The following is a 20,899-nucleotide window of genomic DNA, read 5'->3' on the forward strand; positions in this document are numbered from 1 at the left end:
ATTGCATGTAAGCACAAGCAGAAAATACAACTCACATTTATGACTTTTGGCTGATTGTTCTTCTTCAATGTTTTGGCGATTTGCTTGTAATTGCTTTGATCGTGAACTTTTTTGTGTGTTCCTGGATGTGTGTGTGTGTGTGTGTGTGTATTGCTTGTCTGCGCACCTGTCTGCCTTGAGGCAGAAAACTTCTATAGTCTCTCATTTCTGGCTGGCACTCGTGTGGTAATGCATTAGAGGGCTTGTCATTGTACTTTATTGGAGACCTCTGACAACCTATTTGACACTCTTGACAGGGTCAGAGGTGTCAACCTGCTCAAACTGACAGGGAGATGGACACACAAGGGCACAGGCGAATTAGGCTGCTACTCGAGTCAATTGCAGGTTGTAACCTGAGGGCACTTTGCTGCTCCACCGCTACTACCTGAATGTTCATGGATGAAAACATCAGCAACACAAATTTAGACCACCTTTCACCATTTAAGTCAGATTTCAAGTATCTTTAGAATTCTCTTTGTTATTCTTTACAATATTTTATAAATATTTTGGTGATTCTGTTGTTAATTTTAAACAGAAACATTACAAATAACATTTTGGAGGGATCAGTATAACAAAATACATATTATTTCAGCCTTCTCAAGTGCATTTAATGAATGTCCACAGCAACAAACTGCAAATACAAATCTGAATAAAATTATGTTAAATGTATTATGTGAAAATCATTTGAAATAGGCCAGAGCGTATACACTTCGATGACAATATATGAGTAACTATGGACTTGTAAGGGCCAAGGAAGGACAAACAATTTAGCTGAAAACTCAGAGGATGGAAATAATGGCACAGAGAATTCTAAAGTCTCAAATCCTTGTTAAGACCCTCCATCTTTCAAACTAAACTGGATCACACCAAGAATCTCCTATCCCTTTATCCTGTTTAGATCCTCTAATCCCTCAGCCATTTTCTATTCTTTCTCTTTTTCTCATTTCAAATGGCAACTGTTTGGTTGTCCGGCAGTGGAACGTTGAGAATTTGTCCTTTTGGTGAAAGGAAAGTGACTATATTGAAGAAAGGAAAAACAGCTTGACAGAGCCAAGAATGCTACGGATCTCTTTAAGTCCCATAATGAGATGTTTTCTCTGCTCGGAGCTTGTATTGACATGGAGACTAATGATTTCCACAAAGTAATAGATTGAGAGAGTAATGCGCAGGGGTGGGAAAGACAACATGAAGTGATTTAAGACGTAGAGTAGCCAAGATGCTCAGTGCCTCTCTTTGTATGGGACGTGAGGAGCCTTGATGGTATCACTTCTCTGCAGCAAACACACACACACAGAAGTATTACTGCTGAGTTTGCAAGGAGCTTCAGTGAATATGGAGCTTATTCATTTTAAATTTGAAAAAAACAACAACAAACATCTTTATTAATTACTAGAAAGCAGGTCAAGTATAATACTTAAAAAAAGGCTTCTGATTTGAGACATTCCCATTAGGAACTAATGCTATCTCTATTAACCCTTCACCCCCCCCCCCCCCGACTTAGCTTTATTGAGGGAAGGGCAAGGGGGTTGGGGTTGCCTCAATAAAAACAGCACTAAAAAGCAATTACAGTGCTGTGAAGAATGGGACTTGTCAGTAATTTGCTGTCTAAAACTGAGGAGATTGCAGGTCTGGGGCCGATTGGAATTCTGAGCCTGCAGTGCAGTGTGGGAAAAGCAGTGGGAAGGCGAGCACCACCCTTTGTGAGGTAATTACTGGAACTACCAGAGGCCAGCGCCAGTCCCTGCTAATGATAACCCCACTCCTCTCCCCTGCTAGTCACCTTGTAACTGATACACCCCATCTCACTCGCTCAGGACACGTCCTCAATTATGCGAATTAATTTGGGGATGCATCTCTTTTTCTTCATCATTTTGGTTGTCCAGTTTCACTAAGCAGATGTTTTTGATCAGCAAAAAGAGATGTTTGAGCAACTGAAAATAATTCTATCAGAAAAGTCACACGTGGTCGCTGCGATTGACTGCCGACCTGTCCTAAGTGTACCCTGACATTGGCTGGGATTGGCTTCAGCATCCTCCACAACCCACACAGATGCTGAAAATGAATGAATGAATGAACTCACATGTGCTGTCTATTCATCAATACTGACTAGCTGGTCCTGGTCCGCAACAAGACTGCTGATTATATTACTATTTTAAGGCTGTCATTATGAATCTTTTTTCTTTTTGTGAAACTTTTTTCTTGTGTTTCTTCGTAGAAATGTCAGTTTAACATTTCAGTATAAACTGTGTGGCTAACAATCGTGTATGGGATGACCTGGAAATTTCCCCAACTGAACACCAATGAGGATTTCTAAAGTGTTATCCATTCTTGAAAGTTCTTCTGGGGACAGAAATTACAAGGAAGTAAGCAAGTACTTTCTGCTGTATTTCACCATTTTTTTCTTTTTTTTTTTAAGGGATTAATCATTCACCTCAAAAACTGGCTCAGTGCTTTTTGTTTGAGCTGATGTCACTCTCTGTATTGATTAACATGTGGAAACCGTAATCTGTCATTTAGGGGCCTAAACTGGCAGCTGCCAGTAGGCAACTGAACGCATTAAATATGTATATAGCAAATGTAGAAAAGGTTAATAACTGTCACTAAATATTTAAGGACAACTAAGACATCTACGAGAAATGTCAGTAAGCGAAGCAATTTTAATCTCTTTTCTGATATTCAGACCCAAAATGAAGACGAGACTTAATCTTGAGACTGAGTGAATAAACTTCATGCTCAACCTACCTGCTAAACTGCTTTGAGCTACAGAGGTGAAAAGGTGACTAATGAGTGATCATGTCTGCCTCCTCCTCCCGTCTACCGCCCCGTCCTACATTGATCTGAATGACCTCTTGTCAACCTCCAAGGCTTGGCACGTCACCACCACAGCCAGACCACATCCTACAGCAGCAGCATACCTGAAAAACTGCCATGTACCGCTTTAAAGCAGCCAGTGTGGTGATCGAATGCACATACATGAACATGCAAACGCGCATCAATAGATTGCATATGGGTCCCCCCTTCCCCCCCCGTTATCTCTCTAGTTTGGATAATGCTCTCTTGGAAGTACAGAGGTTCGAAAAAATTCCTTTGTTGGCTTCAACAATACAGAAAGCAACTTCAAAAGAGGATAAGGCCGCTTTACAGGTGTCACATCTCGTCAGATGATGGCCGTCCTCTTTAGAAATCTTGCAGATAACCCATCCTCCTCATTCAAGGCAGGTGACATACTTCACACCTTCCCCTCCTCGGCTATAAAAGAGAAAATATACTGGCATTATTGCCACAGATGTTAAAACATTTCAGCTCGGCCATTAATGGAAAGAGACAAAGGTTTGTTTTGAATGACAGTGTGGAGTTAGCCACAGAAGTCCGATCATTTTGACTCTGCTGTGTCTAATCCGAGAGTGGAAAAAAAGTGATTAGTACTGTGTGATAAACAACACATTGGAGACGCTTTAGTTAGAATTTAGTGGCTGAAGTGTTGGATAAAAGTGTGAGGGCTGACAAGATGTATTTATTTAGAAAATAGAAGTGAGAAACTTACAAGCTGGACTATCACCGGATAAACACAGCAAGTCATTTTTAACATTTTTGGATGGTAAAATGTTTTATATTTTTATTTGGGAATCATATGGGTGAGCTAGGTCATTTTTTTCAAATCCCGTTGTGCTGGTGTTAATGCGTTTTTTTTCCTTATGATTCTTTTTTTTTTTTTTTTTTTGCTTTAAACAATCTTCCCATCTGGATCCTCTGATGTGTTAAATGTCTTAAACAGATGTATTGAATCCAAGGGAGTGATCTAATTTCAGACAGAAGAGCACACAGACATCAAAAGACTGGCTTCAAAGTCAGTTACATAATGAAATGCCCACATACTACACTCCCCTCTGCAGCTCGGTTTTAGCCCGTCACCTTTGGTGTGTATGACCTACAAACAAGAAGAGCTTTGAAAATCAGACTCTTTAAAGTTACTCTCAGTGCTAAAACAAATTTTTCTTGTGCATTAGGGAAACTGAGTTTCATAGATACACCATCTTGTGACTTTACAACCAAGTTTTCAAAATCATATTGATCATGGGAGATATAAATAATCATCATAGCGGGTGTGTTTGTTAACAGCTTGAAGAGATCTTCGTGTTCGACTGAACATCAAAAGGCTTTAGGAAGAGAGGCAGAGCTGGCTGTAATCAAAGTGTGACTTGAGTGGGAGTATTTGCATCGTGTCATTGGAGTGTGGCTCTTTGCACCACTCCACTGTATATATGTCGCTCCGGTCTGTCCCACAACAACATGGCTTCATTGAAATGCATGCAGGTGTCTCTTGTGAAAGTCAGGGTGAAACTCAGGACATAAAATAAAAAGACAGCACTGATTGCAATTAGGCCCATTGTCTCCTATTTATATGGTTATTGGGTGGTGCCACTTGCAGTCTGGTCGCGTCGAAGTTCTCACAGTCAGGATACCATCTCTCTCACTGGGGACGCCTCCTCTAGCAACTATCTGCTAACAATGTTCATCTCACTTGGGTGACAAAAAGCTGCTAGGTGGGTCTGGCTGAAGGGAAGGGACCATTTCCTTAAGCCAAAAAAAAAAAAAAAAAAAAAAAAGAAAAGAAAAAACCAACAACAACAAAAAAACAGTGGTGCTACGGGGAGTTTCTGTCCATCCTGTGATCTGTTTCATGTTTTGTACTTGTTTTCACCCAGTGAGATGGTGTGAAAAATGTCAAAGGTCGAGGTGTGGAATGAACAGTCCCCCGAACCTGAGCCCGGGCCGAGGCCTTGGAGCTCGTTCACTTCACAAAATCTTTACTCCTCTCCCATCACGGGACCACGTTCAAATGCCATAGCGATTTTATGAATGTCTGGGAAAATTAGCACATGCAAGTAATGAGTTTGAGTCACAGGACAAACTGTGAGAGACGGCTTAAAATATAGTTTTATGTGGGAGGACTAATGCATCAACATTAATGAGAACGGAAGGGTATCACTTTTCTGCGATGCTTCCACACCGGAGGGGGTGTGTATCAATCTTTCTGTGTGATAATAGGGTTAGATAGGAGAGAGACCTGGCCTCTGGTGGTGACATTGTTGCAGAACTCAGACTATCAGGGGTCCAGGGGCTGAGCTGGAGCACTGGTGGGCTCTATTCACATCCAGCCACTAATCTATCTTGAGATCAGGTCTTTTTCTCCAACAAAGCTCTGTCTATTTTCAGACTCTCATCACTGATTTTTTTTTTCCTTGTTATATAGTTTCTCCAAAAAAGCACAGCTGGCCTCTGCAGTCTCTCAAAGGAATCGAATTATAAGTCCAGCTTTATTTCTCCCCTTTTCTTCCGATACCAAATCCATAGCCCGTGTTTCGGCAATAGAGGCGAATCTATTATTGAAAGCTTGTTCACAGGCTAAGTATGTGATTGTGATGATATTTTTCATTATCAGCTTCAAGAACAAGGGAAGGCCTCAGCATTGTCCCCAGTAGGCTGCCATAGTATCTTTGTGATGATGGCCTTGTGACTAATTCAAAATATTTTTAACATGGTGGCCACTTGGTTAAAATTTATTCTTCCATGATAGTTTGTTGGCTCAGAAGAGCGGTCTTAATGCTCCTTTTCACAAACACAAAAAAATATATATATTTTAGGTATTTTTGGCCATTTTATGCCTTTACTGTTTGATAGGATATTGGAAACACATGAAATGGGATGGCGAAAGGGAGTCAAATGCGTGAAAGGGTCCAGCCAGTGAAATGCTGGCTTGAACAACTATTTCTATTTTACTTTATTTCTCGGTGTTGAGAACAGCCACTTTCCCGCTGCATGTCCCTTTTCTCGGCATTACAAAATAATTATCTAGCATTATTTCGTTTTGTATTTATTAGTTATTGAATATCTTTGGTTGCTCATCTGATTTTAATAACACTTATGGCTCTTAACATAAACTACAAATCATGCTGCCATTCCTGATGATTATGTCTCATTTGGGAAGTTATAGATTAGTGAGACTTTCCAATCAGGGCTGTCTATTCAAATTTCCATCCAATCTGGTCTTCTGTTGGCAAAAAGCACCTGGTGGCTGAACACCTACATAAGCTAATGTTAAAATTAATTCAGTGCTAAATTTAAGAAACATTTTGCTTGCTTGATGGTCCCTTCCTCATATAGTGGCTTGTCTTATCTTATTTTGTTAATTTTATGATTCGCACGAGTCAGCAAAAATAATTAATAACGTAAATTTCAGTCATAGGCAAGAGAACAGCTGTTTGGTTTGTTTATGTTGTTTTATTTTTGTGTTAAAGAGTTAACTTTAGAAATCTAATACAGGCAGTAGGACAAACAATACCTGTATGGAGTCAGTGGAAAAACAGATATGAGGTAAAAAGACGACAGTGTTACAAGTCAGCACACTGCTTCAAAAAAAAAAAGAAAAAAAAAAAGAAAAGAAAAGAAAACAATAATCAAATATATATTTTTACTTACTAATATGTACACTGCATGGAATAAATAAATATAAAAAAACACATCCAATTTTAGAAACCCAAAAAAAAAAAAAAAACTCAAAAACTAGTTTGTACAAAACTTTGGATTTAAAGATGTAACAAAAAATTAGAACATAAGCAAACTGTCTACACAAGCAATCAATCATATATAAAGTGTGCAGTAACGTAACAGCTCTTGCACTGATATTGGTTGCCATGTAGTTCATTAAAAAGGTCATAAAGGTGAAACTGGTTATGGCTGCTCATTATTATTTCCAGGCATGATGGAAAGTCATCATGGGTGGGCAATTCTGATTAGACACCGAAAACTATACACGCCTGAGACAAAGCATTACATTGGCTGTGAACATTAATCCATCAGTGACTACACATCTCTCCTCCGTCAAGTGGTTGTCTCTTTCAGTAGTTTTTTTCACTTTCCAAATAAATACTGTATTGTATTATATCTTCTCAAATTAAGGGAGAGAAACATGAATAATATTTGCCCTGATGTTTGGCAAAACTACAAAATCCACAGACAGCTAAAATAACATAAAACTCTATTTTGGTCTATTTGGTTAAATGAGAATTATGGTATGTAAAAATTAGTCAAAACTTCACATTTTTTTCCCAAACTAAATATAATATATTTCTTTCACAGAAAGAATCAATACATGCAAGAATATACACATAACAGATAGACGACAGACATACTGTATGTAAAGACTTAACTACAAACACACAGACACACACATATTAACTTTACTTAGCAGCATTAAAATAAAGGAAGTCTTGATAGTTTCAGTGATGCTGCTTGTTGTTTAGTTTGGGGAACAATAAGCCACAGCTGAGAATCATGACATGCACAGGTTTTGGTCATTATTTTACTGCAATTGCAAATTATACTGCATTATACAGAGCTTATATGACACCGCTTGGTCTGTGGTTCATTTTGCTATTCAAAAATGTTTTTTTCCTCGAGGAGCATAGAAATAAACTCTATCTGATCAGATATCAAATAGTACTATGTATGTATAAATGAAGCAAAAAAGGTGGGAAGATCCTTTTTTTTTTTTTTTTTTTTTAAATATAAATAACAGTTTTACCCACACCCAGTCACATGAAACAATGCTAATACTGATAAAAAACAAAGAGAACATGCTTCATATTTCTCAACAGGACACAAGTGCTGACCTTTCAGGTTTGTCTACAGCTCTTTGACCACTGCCAACTAACAAGGGGTTTTCCTTTCTTGTCTTTGGTCATTCAAAGCGTTGTTACTCTTAACAAAAAGCTTCCAGTGTTACCAGGTGTCTCATGAAATGTGCAGACTGTGTATTACAGTGTTTTCACAATGTTCGGTGGATGTGGCTCATGTCTACTGTCGGATAAAATTAATCATTTAAACCAGATATTGACTCGTTAGCTTAAGAATTTGTGAAAATGTAAACAAATCACAGCGTATAACTACATTCACTCAGGTGCAAGTGCATTCTTACCCAAACATCAGTGACTTATTAGCACTATAAAACTATACTCTCACTCACACAATGATAATGTTAGTTTTCAGATATACAAATATATACTAAGAATGTTGCGGAAGAGAATGCATGCTGTTGAGTGTCAAAAGATGTAATTTGTTCATGAATCCCCTTTTGAGTCACTTTTTGAGGCAAAAGCAAGTGACCAATAATTGATGCAAATGTGACATTTCCACTGTTTGTCCCGTCAACTTGAAAGCATTGGCAGTGCTGTACTATTCTGAACACAAGTAACTACTTAGACCACGGAGGGGATAAAAAAAAAAAAAAAAAAAATCACCAATATGGTGTTTGTCATTTAGCCGACAGTTCTCCTCTCCTGCGTCTGTACACGAAAAAACTGCTGTCATCATCACCCCCTTCACAGTTTATTTGGGTGATGCTTTGAGATGTCAACAACATCCTTTCAACTGTTCCAGTCGATTAAGGCTCTTCTGGCTCTTCTTAGCATCACAGCTCTAAAAACAAGGCCTTTATGTCCAATGCTTGGGTCCATGGACAGGTCAGCCAAGTTTAGTCCCTTGTTTCTTGTAGAAAGGTTCCCGTACTTGTTGCTCTGACTGTTGACGACTTAAAATTTTGGTCACTAGAGATATGCACAGGATGTGGCTATTTGCAGGTATGCACATCGTAGACTCTGACACACTCTTGACAGCTGACGTAGCAGCACCAGTGGAAAATACAGTGGCACTTCTCCTTCCTCTTCTCAGTCCGGGTGTTGTGACCTCTTCCGCAGCACAGAAGGTCACATCCATCTATGCCGTGGGATGTCAGGTTGCAGATGCGATCTCGGGTTCCAAAGGAGCCAGTCTCAGGATTAGGATCACAGAAGTTAGGTGAGCCTTCATAATATACCAGGTCCCGCTCTGTGGGGGGCTTGAAGTAGTTGTACTTGGGTCTCAGGGTCTCCACCCATCCGCGGGATTCCTTATGTTTCTCCACAACCATCTCGGATGCACTGTCATACTTATCCTTCATGTAGTCACCAATAACTCGGAAATCAGGCTGAGACCACCAGCATGTTTTTACTTCACAGCTTCCAGAAAGACCATGGCACTTACACTTCAGGAACATGTTGTCACTGAGGGACTAAGGACAAAAACAAAATATCTATCAATTAAACATGGATGTAAAAAAACAAACAAACAAACAAACAAAAAAAAACTGCCACAACACAACCAGGAAAGAGAACTTTCAGAAAACGAACCATTCTTCCCGCCTCGTTGTTATGGCGGTTCATTGCTGAGCGTGCGTCGGGGCGATTCTCCCTCGCATCAGCAAACTCCCGTGACACCATGCTCCCAAACTCTACATCCTCGCTACAACCACCCCACTTCCATCCCTCACCAGGGGGGCCTTTGTGGCGTGTGTCACACCCGCAGATAGTGGCTGAACCTTCAGCACAGGCACGGGTCACCGCAAATGCCACTCCAGCCGAGGCAATGGCATGAACAAATGCTGACTCGCGAGTGGCTGGAAAGAGAAGTAAGGCATAGATCATTGGAACATTTCTGTAATGAAGGAACAGAGGCACAGAAAGGCAGTGATAGATTATTAAATGACTAATGACCGTCTTGATGGTATTGATTGTTTGAAGGATCAAATTTATTAATATTTCTAGAGAATGAAGGTAGCGCGCTGCATGTTCTCCCCGTGCTTGAGTGGGTTTCCTCCCATCGTCCAAAGACATCATGTTCGGGTTAACTGTTGACTCTAAATTGTCTCTAGGTCTGAGTGTGGGTGGTTGTTGGTCTCTGTCTGTCTCTGTGTGCTGACCTTGTGATGAACTGGCGACCTGTCCAGGGTGTACCCCACCCTCACCCAGAGTGAGCTGGGATTGCACCCCCGCAAGCCGGAAATGGAAAAGCGGTTGGAGATGAATGAATGAATGAATGAATGTAGGTCACCATCTGTTTACACGAACATCTGTTTGTGTTTCTTATTGTGTAATTACAGGCAAAGATAGCAAAGAAACGGCATCCTATATGTACAGCTCATTACATTATTTAGGTCATATCCATGAAGGTGTACCAGTTCCTGGATTCATTCAGCTCAGACATCAATCGTCCTGTCTATGAATAAGACCAGAAAGGCCTCTATGTCTCTGTCTGACATAGCTAACTGGTGACTCAGAGGGATCAGGATCTTCCAGAGAGATGAGAGGAAGAGACGGGCTTGACAGGCCTATAATTAAAAGACTCAATTAAGCTTTTGAAAGGTTAGGAAACAGCCTCACACTCAGGGGACAAGTCATAGACGCAATACAGAGATTGGACTGTAGTGTCCAGATCTCAAACTATTACAGAAGGAAAGACGTTTTCCTGCAGCAGCATTACCTGCTTTAACAGGACTCATTATGGCATAAAGGTTGCCTTCAATATATGTGCTTGTATGGTCTTGCAAAATCGCAAGAGCCAGAGAGAATAAGATCAGCGAAGTGGAAACACCAGGGGTAAACATGAAACAAAGAACATTGTGAAAGAGAGTCAAGAGATAAACAGAGACGGTTAAAGATCAATATTATGGGAGAATGTGTGGGGCAGACAGGAAGATGTTTCTGACTAGAAAACAGAAGGAAGAAAGAAGAGAGTAGAGAATTAAGGGGGAGTATAAAGCTAAAGGGAGGAGAGGAGCGCCTCCCTTTCAGCAGGTCCCAACCAGTTTGAGGACTAAAGAGTATTAGAAACAATGATGCAAGAGAAAAGGTCTCCTGGCATCCTCCACCACCCACTTCATACTACTACTGAATACGGATAAGGTTACCAATGTTTACACTAATGGTACATGTGATCCTCTATTCTTCTTCCTCAAGTCCTGCCAAGTGCATCCACCACAGGCCATTTCACTTGGATATTGTCTCTTTTTTTTAATGACAGTACCTGAAAGTGGGAGGATTTAGTCACAGCAGGAAGAAACTGCCTAGAGTGATTAATTACATATTCCCATGCGTCATCGAAAACGGACCAAGTAGGAGCTCCATGCTTTACGTTTACAAGCTACGAGTGAGTTGAGTTGAATTTCTGAGGTTTCAGCACAACATCAATCTAAAATGTCGAGGTATTTATACAATAGATTCCATTTCAGCTGCTGATAATGGATTCTGTAACTAGCTTTTCTACTGGATAAAAGCTTCTCCCTGCAGGTAATCCTCACGGGAAACATTTCACCCCGGAGTTGAGTGTCAGTTAGTGTATATTCTTCTCTGATATACAAGATTGTATCATCAGCGTAGAGATATAATTTTATGTAAATGCTTTACAGCCTGCTCATTGTTATGAGAAAAGTGAAGAAAAGTGGGCCTGAATCTGAAAGTTGAAGAACACTGGAAACGTGACCTTGTAGATGAAGAGGAGAGATGAAACGTGAGATCTGAGAGAGGATTATTTTTGGGATGCAACGAGAAGACCAAAAGGATAATTGCAAATGAGATATCCTTAAAAAGATTATTTAAGTATGTTTTGTGCACAGCAATTTGGACGCAGTGTTCATCGCCCCAACTGATTCAACACATTACACTCTTCACATTTCAAAAGTAAAAAGAAGGGTTCTACAAACAGGCTGGATGCAATAAATATTTTTATAGCGATCCATGATAACCGATTATTGATAGTATAGAAACTTTTACCATGAAGTTACAAGATTTTAGGTTTTAGTTGATAATATTAAAAATATTTAACACATATTAAACATTGACAGTTTTTTTTAATATCTACCTAAAAACTTTATTTTAGAACCCAGTTCCAATGTACAGACTTCTTATTTTTTAATCAGGTGTGTGATATTATGCATCATGCTTGGTGTAACATGGTGTGACCATTTGACCTTGATATACCTGTAAAAGTTGCCTATACTTCACCTGTAAATACCAGCTCTTACATGAGTCCCATTCCTTTTTTTCCCTACTTTAATGACCAATTTATGGTATTTCAGGACACTTTTCCTCAATAGGACAATACTCCTCCACCAAACTTTGGCAGATCCTGGCAGGCCAAGTGGTCCCTACAACCTGGTGGGGGGTTGAATCCCCTATTGTGCTGCCACTGTCACGCTGTGTTAGTCCCACAATAGGCCCAGATATTTTATATGAAATTTGCCCTGGCCAGTGATTAGTGGGGACCAAGTTAAGTCATAGCAACAGAGAACTATGCATTGGCTGGACCCCGCTTGTCGGCAGACGGGGAAATCCCTATTCAAATGGTTTAATAAAACAATCTAAAGGGCGTGTGAATGGGGAAAAGCACTTTTTCTCCTGCTTAATCTCATGGTTGCGAAGATATTGTGCTCTGAGCAGTGCCCAGCAGGGAGTGGGGTTAAGGTCCCCCCATCAACTCCATTTACCACACCCCTTCTTTCTTTCTTGTCCAGAGTTAATGATATACTGGTGCGCTAGTTTCCCTCCCCCAGCATGGAGAGACATACGTCTCATGAAAAGCAGAGACCTCTTAGCTCATCCTAAATAGTTATACTTTCTCATCCTCAGGTCACAGGTCGCAACCCACATCCCCTGACCTTTTCCTAGATAGTTTAGATGGGACCTAGTGATTTAGGTTGATTGATATTTGGAATATCGAATTTGGGCACTGCAGAAGTACCAATAACGAATGCAGGTTTGGTAAATCAGAGTAATTACAGTGTAAAATTTTGCAGTCTCTTCCACATGCTTCACAGATTACATAACAGTCTTTCTTATGACCCTTATTTGAATTTAATGGTTTCAGTTTGAATAGAGATGGTGCATGCCCATACCTGCAAAGGTGGTACCACCTGTGAAATTGTGGCTGTCCACATTTTCTAGCGATGTGTCCCTGAATAATTCTATCATATGACACGTAAACTGAGGACTGATTATACCCATATAGTCGGTAGGTTTTCTGTAAATTCCAAGAATGCCGAAACAGCTCTGGGATCAGCTCTGCGGACTGAGAACACCTGTGCAGCTTTCTATTGCCTTTCATCACAGGCAGATTCCAGCAGAGCATGTTTTGACACTTTAGTTAATGTAAATTAATGAGTGCTGACGCAGACATAGCCTAAAGGTAGGGCTCATGATTTGGGGTGTGGAGTGAGCAAAGAGCACAGAGAAGATCAGAACAAGAGTAAAGGAGCAAGAACATGAACAAGAGAAAGAATGGGTCCATTTTGCAGGTGTGAGTAATTTTTCATGTTTGGCACATGCCAGGTTTCATTTAGGTGACTAAGTGAATAAAGCATTTCAACAAACAAAAATTGCAAATTTTTTTCGACTCAGTCCCCCAGATCTTTAGATTATAGAATCAATTCAGTTTGCAGGGTTGTCTTCTCTTCTTAAATGGCCATATTTTTTTATTCCTCTAGTACTCACCTTGATCTACCTCAGCAAAACAAACTCCCGCACTTGGTGAAGATGAGGAGGACACGGGCAGTTATGGGCTAACTGAACTAAGCCCCTGAAGCCAGCAAAGGCACCTACTCTTCCTTTCAGCTTTGCCCTTCCCAAAAAAAGGCAGGAGGAAACCGACACACAACAGTCTGAATTACAGACAAACAGACACCAGCGAGGACAATGGCCCTGTTGCACAGACAAACACTAGCATCAATCAAATCCAATGAAATGGAAGCCCTCTCCTACTAAGCCCTATCAAAGGCCTGTGAGCCCCTGAGTCACTCTCCTCTGCCTCTGACAAAGGCACTTAATCCAGCCACTTTGACCTCTCACATTATTAAGGGCCTCAGTGACCTTAATCCAATCAAAATGATTTACTAAAGCCCAGTAGCTGCCTCCTCTTTCCACTCACTACCCCTGCAATTTAGGCCTGGGAGGGGAAGCAATGGGAAAGATGTGGTGGCATTTTGCACCACAAAGGGGCTCAGATTGAGAACCCCCATCGTTAGCCACCTAGCCTCTTCTATCAACTGGCTCAGGAGTTTATTAAAAGCAATTGCCCCAACTAACCTCAAGCCACCCAAGCCACCCCCTGCAACTTTACATCTGTCTTCTGTAAAGTAGATGACAGGTACAGACGCAAACCCTCAACCTGGAAGTTTTGCACTTATTTTGAATTTTAAAAGTCTGTTCGCAAATTAGCAAGAAGCAACACAGGAAAAGAAAATACACAAAACAACATCTAATCTACCTGCTGAACCCATGATTAGGCTTGAAAGTTGGAATACAACAACATAATGGAAAAAAAAATTATTTTGGAAAACTCTGCAAACCAAGCTCTTATATAAGGTACATCTGGGGAAAGTACAGTAGAACAATCTCGGGGGATTTCCTCCTAAAGAAAACGGCAACAAGACAGAACTCACTCATCTTAATTGTGTCCATTATTTTACACACATAGCCTGCTTAGAGCCTGTTCAGTCAAAAGTCTATTTAAACAAGGATTTGAGCATAATGGATGATGCATACAGGGAATGCAGCTTTGCTTATGCAAATATAAGACTCAGAGAATATTAGATTGTTGTTGGAAAAGTCAGTGTAAATAAAGAAAAGTAAGCAATGTGCATTTTATAGGTGGTTTTAGGAACCAAAAACTTCAGGAAACACAATTTTGTATGCCACAAGCACACTTCATATCTATGTCAAAAAGAAAAAAGCAGGAAAAAAAAGGTCAGAACCTGCATGAGAAACACATCCTGTGTGTGATGTTACCTTTGTCTAACACTGGCCCAAAAATGGCCAGATTGTCATTGATGGTTGTGCAGTTCCAGCGTCGGCCTCTGAACTGGTGCTGGCACTCCTGGATGCCAATCTTCACCCCTTCGGCCACGCTGGGCATGATTTCCACATAGTTCCGACAGAAGCGCAGCTGTTTGGGCACCAGACCTGGGATGCTGCCACACAGAATAGGCTGGGTACCCATTGACGAGTACTGGTGCCCCACGGCGAGGGACCTACAGGAGAGGGGAAGTCAGAAGGTCAGTGCTTTGTCATGATCGCATCCTATTCTTTATCTATTGATTTACTACGGCTGACGTTCAACACTAATTTCCCACCTGAGGTGCATGATAATTTTACGTCTGTGTATGTTTGATTGTGTGTGTTTATTGGTTGAATCAGATGCTACTATTAGGCGTCCATCCTTTATCCCTTCAACTACCCTTTCTGCAGACACCTGGCCTTTGTGTGTATTGAAATTGCAGCCCTGCTGCCACATAAGCAGTCAGTGTTTCTGTCTAAGATGAAAGTCCACAATGCATCTCCAGGTCTTCATAGACCATAAGTTGAAAACTTGGAAAACTACACCTTGTTATTAACTGTCCACACACTTAACAGGCCTTCAGCTTAGGGTAATAAGAGTGCAAACCCTACACTGAAACTTCAGAGAGTGTATTAAGTGTAACACTGAACCCAACCCCCCTTTTCCTTTGAGGAAGGTATTCTGGGATACAACAAGTGCAAACTTGGTTCGCTGATTACATCTTTCTCTCTCTCTCTCTCCCTCTTGCTGCTTTTATTGCTTTCTCTCTGTCCCACTCTTTATTTTCTCTGCTCTCCCAATTAGGACTTTAACGTCCTAAGTTAGAAAATCTACCTATCTCCCTACCTGTCTATCTATCTGAATCTTTATCTATTCATCCATTTTACATCAGCAAACAGTTTTTATTTAGCTATATGACCTGCTGACTGTAGCACATGGCACATTTCCTCTTGCCCTGATTATTGACAATCCAGACCTTCCTTATTTTAGGCCTTATTTCACATCATCTATCACAGGAAAGAATGAACACTGGCAGGACGAGCACTGATGACCCTCCTCTGAGAGCTTTTAGAACTGTTACTGTAGCTCTTATATGAAGAGGTAAGTGTGCAATCTTTAGCTTCTCACTTAGCTCACTATCTGTTGACCCGTTCGTTGTTGTTCACGGACTAATTGCTGGATTACCAAGACTCCTGACAATGGCCCTGGGCTGCTTTCCTTAAACCCTGACAACCCAAAGATATCCTCAGCAAAATGACCCTCGCTGACAGTTTCGGATGACCTTAAACATGCAGGCTGTGAATACCTCAATCACATCCTGATTATATCCTTGATTATAAGGCCATGCTCTACTGTAACATATTTGTCAGGTGTCAAGGTGTGTAAGGCTTCAGGTGATTATGCAAGTGAACCAGCCATTTATTTCACCAAAAAAATGTCATGCATGAGTTATGCGTTACATCATTTAGAAATGACCTTCTTCCCAAATTTCTACGGATTAGATGTCTCTAGTTAATCATAAAATCATAGGCGAGACATCAAGTAAGCGAGCAAAGGTGAGTTGATAATCACGCTAAAGGAAATTAGTCTGCAGTTTGTCTACAGCATCCATCAATAAGAAAGATATTCCTATTGCAAATCGACCTGTCTTTCTTCATTGTCAGTTTCATACATCCTCAAGCCCATCCTTGCTTTTACAATACAAATACTTTTTCTGCCATGAATGATCAAATGGAAAAGCAACAGAAATCAGCCCCTATAGAGGGAGAAATGTCAGCCGAATTTGGATTTTTGGTTTCTCTGTTCAGAAACAGCAGGTTTTATTCTCTGCCAGAGACTTTGATGTGCCTCATCAGGACTACGCCTCTTTGCATACATTCCTGCCAGGTCATCCTTCTGTAACGTGTCACACAAAATCATTGTGATGAGTCACTGTGCTTAGGTTGCCCCACTCATGCATGTCTCAGTGAGTTTTAGCAATCTATGCCACCTCTTCCTGTCTTAAGAAATGTCCTAAGAGAAAGAGCAGGGCATGTTCCATCAGGAATTATTTTTGACTTCTCTAAGGAACTATTGCATTAAAATCAGTTTGGTTAAATGTCACCAATTATTAAAATATAACTAGTATTTTGGGCAACTATTGATCTTTAAGTGCCTTCAATCTCTGTAATTCCTTCAAGAAGGAATAGCATTTATGCCCACCTTCACTCAAGAGAAACTGATGCTCACTTATATTTACTTCAGTTAAATATTGTTACAAATAAATACTTAGGCAAAAACATATATCATATTCAATTTTAGTCTCTGTACAGACTTTCCCCCCTCTCATCTAAGTGTATCCAGAGCAGGTTTAATGCATATTTCAGCAAGCCCAAGCAGGGTACCTTAGAATTACCACTTTACTTGTGGGCCCTGGGGCCTTGGAGCCGACTTTGACATCAAGAGAATATGTTTGGGAAAAGGAATGTGCGGCAAGCTTTCACCTCCAGGTATTTATCTTCTAAGGTGGGGTGGACTAGGGAAGGGGGTGGCAGGGTGGTGTCTGCAGCCAGGCTATGTCATGGCAGGTCGAAAAGAGACAGACATGAACCTGTCTTAGTGTGGATCTGTATCTCCACAGACTACTGTGGCACAGAGGTTGAGTGCGATGCAACTCCAGTAGCCATTAGAAGCCAAGTTCAGCAGCGTCTGCCAGTAAAACATCCCAATTCGCTTTTCAGAGTCGATAGCTCTTAGATAACTGACATGCCATTTGCAAATGGAGTGACAATGCAGGCACATTGAGTGCAATCCAAAAGGAACAGCATTATTTGACTTGGGATAAGTTGCCATGTAACAAAAAGGGAAAAAGAAAGAAAAAAAAAAAAAAAAACCATCAGCAGGCTTGCAAAAATAAATAAATAAAAAAAATAAAAAGTGTTGTATTCAAAGATTGCGACACTCCTAACTTATTTCTGATATGTTTGCTTGATACTCCTTTGCTCCTGTAGTTGCAGTCTTCAATCAATGAGCTGACCCACCCTCCGAAATCAAACCATCAGCACAGAAGTTGGGCCTGCTGCATGGTTTCTGTTATGACAGAATGGAAACCTGCCCTCCATTGTGCCATTCACGATTGGCTGCACAAAAAAGAAGAAAAAAAAAAAAAACAGATCCTATGGAGATTGAAATTCAAGGTTTCTACTTGCTCTTCTCACCACAGAAAAGCACAACATGGACTTGCACTGGCACCGATCACAAAAAGTGCCAACATGCTGATATCAGATTGTAAAATAGCCACCATTCAACAAATAATTTGGAAGAGAAGTCACCGTGACAGCACTGCACTGACTGTCTGTTTTATTTTTTCCTTCTCTCAGTCCAGAAGGCCTGCTGTTGCATCAGGATTTCCTTCCAGCTGAGCATGTAATTAGTTTCAAATCAGTAATACCACTTGGGAACCTATCAAGGGAAGCAGATTAGGGTAGCAATGTCTAAACAACCCCGAATAGTGAAAGATTTATTTTAAAAATAGGCTTCTTTTTTTTTGTTTAGTGCTAAAAAGTGTGATTGACGTGTGCAGCTGATTGGCTCAAGAACAATGTTGTGAAACTTGGCAGGAGCTCCTCCAGAAGATGTGACAACATTCGCGTCAGATGTAGAAAATGTGAATGAAAAAATTGTGCTCATTAATCACAATATTAGTCAAACCATTCGTTTCTTATAACCTTCGCTTGCAGTGACTTGTAGAGATAGAAAATGCAAGAAATTAAGTTATTATCAATGCAATGAATGTTTTATGCTGCATTTCTTAAAGGAAAAGGAAAGAAAAAGCCACTTGACACACACAGACACACACACACACACACACCACAAGTAAAGCTTCTCCTTGTCAGACTGTTGTAATTTTGCTTATTGAGCGCTTTATGTTTAATTAGACGTGAAAGAGGTGCCAGAGGTCTTAAAAGAAAAATGCTACGTTGCTGATTATGTTTCATCAATAAAATACAGGAGATAAATGACATTAGCTGTATATTTAAGCCTCAGGAGCCCTGAAGCTAAAGTCTGGGCATCATTAGTTATTTCCATAGTTCTGTGCCACTTTGACCCTCACACACACACACACACACACACACACACACCCCTTAACCCACGACACATGTGCAGACCCGCGTGCACAGACATTCACACAGTTGTAAACACGCAAACTTTGCACCTGCTGCACTGTGAATGTGAATATTTTATCTCAGCCGAATCAAATGTATCAGTCTCCTTTCAATAAACCTCGCTATTTCAGAAATAATCACTTGAAATGAAACAGAGACGTTGAGAAATGCGAGCTTTTTCTTTTCGTCCATTAATATTGCAGAACGGCTCAATTCTCTGCTACAGTTTCAAACAACGAAAAACCTCAACAACTCACCCGTTTCTCCTCGGAGGACAGTAATGGCAGATGTCAGGCGTCTCCTAGTTTAACCGAAATGTTCCGCCGGTGTCAGAAACGAAATTACAACTAAAAGCGCTCAGACTGACAGAGAAGCCTCATTAACACTGAAGAAAAGATGTGCCCAGGATTAAAAAAAAAAAAAAAAGAGAGACCCAATATAAAAACAATCAAAACTTACCACCAGATGGGATAACTTGCCATGACATGCGTGATCCCACAGAGCGTCAGGAAACATCCAAGGTATATCATCCTTAAAGTTTCGCAAAACATCTCCAGCAGAAAGGCTTCATGCGCGCTCTGACGCGCACACAGTTTCCACCGACAGCCAAAAAAAAAAAAAAAAAAAATAGCAAAGGGAAAAAAAAAGAAAAAAGAAAAAGGGGTTTAAAAAAAAAACCCGAATCTGCCCTAAAGTGTACTTTTATTCCTGTCCCCCAGAACAACTGAGGGAGAATCAGTCTCTTCCAGTCGTGGCAGGGTCCAAATATTAAAAGTTAAAAGCTGCTGCTGGCTCTTTTTTTTTTTTTTTTTTTTTTGGGACCCAATCAGCAGGTTTTGCCCTTGGGGGGGGAATTCTGATGATATGTTCCCTCTATTGCCCAGTCAGGCAGTTTGAACTCAAGACAATTTTAAGATGTGTTTTTTAGTGCTCACTGAGAATTGGCTGCATTAGCATGCAGTGTGTGTGATATATAATGTTGTTTAAAGGCGACAGAGGGAGGGTCTGAGGGCTTTTAAATAGACATCGGAACCCCTGTGGATTGCGTAGCTATAACAACCTGTCCGGATTTCACTCCCTGGCTTGAAGCTTCTAAAATGCAGAAATAAATATGTGTGAATTGCTTGAGCCCATTATGAAGGTCTCCAGTCCTTCACTTGTTTGCTGCCTGTTTGCTATCAGTGGAAAATAACATGTTTGGACTTTTTTTTTTTTTTTTTTTTCCTTCTTCTTCTCTGGAGTAAATTGCTATTTAAGTTTCTCCATATTAAATTCCTAATGATTTGGCCCACATTCTTTAATGTGTGAAATAACAAAAGCTAAAATCTGTAGTTTTCTGTCAACTATGTAAATGTTCATTTAATTCATGCCCCTCAGATTAAAAAAAAAAAAAAAAAAAAAAAGCCCAAAAAACGCAGAGGTGTCATCATGAATTTAAGGCATCCTGGTGTGAAGCTACAAGTGCCTCATTTTAACTATTAATCTAAGAAGAAAATATTAATTTTGATTCTTTAAATGTTACCTCTCGCTCTGTTGTACCTACGGTGTTTTCACAGCTTGAGGAGTCTAAGTTTAAAGCTGCCTGCCAGATTTCTTATTCCAACGAAAATATCCGTTAAAATGGGCCACAGCTCAGAGTGTGAACTGTCTGATTCCCTCCAGTTAATGACAAGTGCTTGTTGATAGCTGATCTAATAGTAGGTGGACCGGTCTCTCCCTTTACAGGCACTGATGCTTATCTAACGATTAAAAAAAAAAAGTTGTGCAACATCAGTGACTAATCAGGTTGTATGGGACCAATAACACTATTTCTAAATTTAATCCAAGTGATTCATCCGTTTGATTGTTGTTTTAGTATCGGTGTGCACTATTCTAGTTGTGGGCCATCAAATATCAGTAAATGTTGGGTAAGGATAAATTGCAGTATTTAATGAAATCGATTGACTAGACAAAAAATAAAGAAATTAAAAATTAAATGTTTACACCAGGGAGGAGAGATTTTTAATTAAAAC

General features: G+C 40.2%; 1 protein-coding gene across 2 annotated transcripts; it reads right to left on the reverse strand.

Moving 5' to 3' along the window:
- Positions 1 to 7,582: 7,582 nt before the first annotated feature.
- Positions 7,583 to 19,470, reverse strand: wnt3a (wingless-type MMTV integration site family, member 3A). Of its 2 annotated transcripts, none has more exons than XM_029524311.1 (4): positions 19,347 to 19,470; positions 14,694 to 14,935; positions 9,267 to 9,532; positions 7,583 to 9,148 (listed from the first exon to the last, which is right to left on the reverse strand). In XM_029524311.1, exons 1-4 carry the CDS (start codon positions 19,436 to 19,438, stop codon positions 8,669 to 8,671), a joined length of 1,080 nt encoding a protein of 359 aa, XP_029380171.1. In that variant the 5' UTR covers positions 19,439 to 19,470; the 3' UTR covers positions 7,583 to 8,668. The 2 variants fall into 2 exon arrangements, with proteins under 2 accessions (XP_029380171.1, XP_029380172.1); XM_029524312.1 differs by lacking the exon at positions 19,347 to 19,470 and adding an exon at positions 19,145 to 19,244.
- Positions 19,471 to 20,899: the final 1,429 nt, after the last annotated feature.

Source organism: Echeneis naucrates, chromosome 17 (assembly GCF_900963305.1).
Source record: "Echeneis naucrates chromosome 17, fEcheNa1.1, whole genome shotgun sequence".
NCBI lineage: Eukaryota > Metazoa > Chordata > Actinopteri > Carangiformes > Echeneidae > Echeneis > Echeneis naucrates.

Bases quoted from the DNA above. Each gene is read 5' to 3' on its own strand.
- wnt3a (XM_029524311.1), bottom strand. From the start codon at position 19,438: ATGTTTTGCGAAACTTTAAGGATGATATACCTTGGATGTTTCCTGACG. The intron at 9,533-14,693 runs GTAACATCACAC...TTCTCTTTCCAG, and splicing joins TGGGCCAGTGTTAGACAAAG to CCACTCGCGAGTCAGCATTT. The intron at 9,149-9,266 runs GTTCGTTTTCTG...TTTTGTCCTTAG, and splicing joins ACAACGAGGCGGGAAGAATG to TCCCTCAGTGACAACATGTT.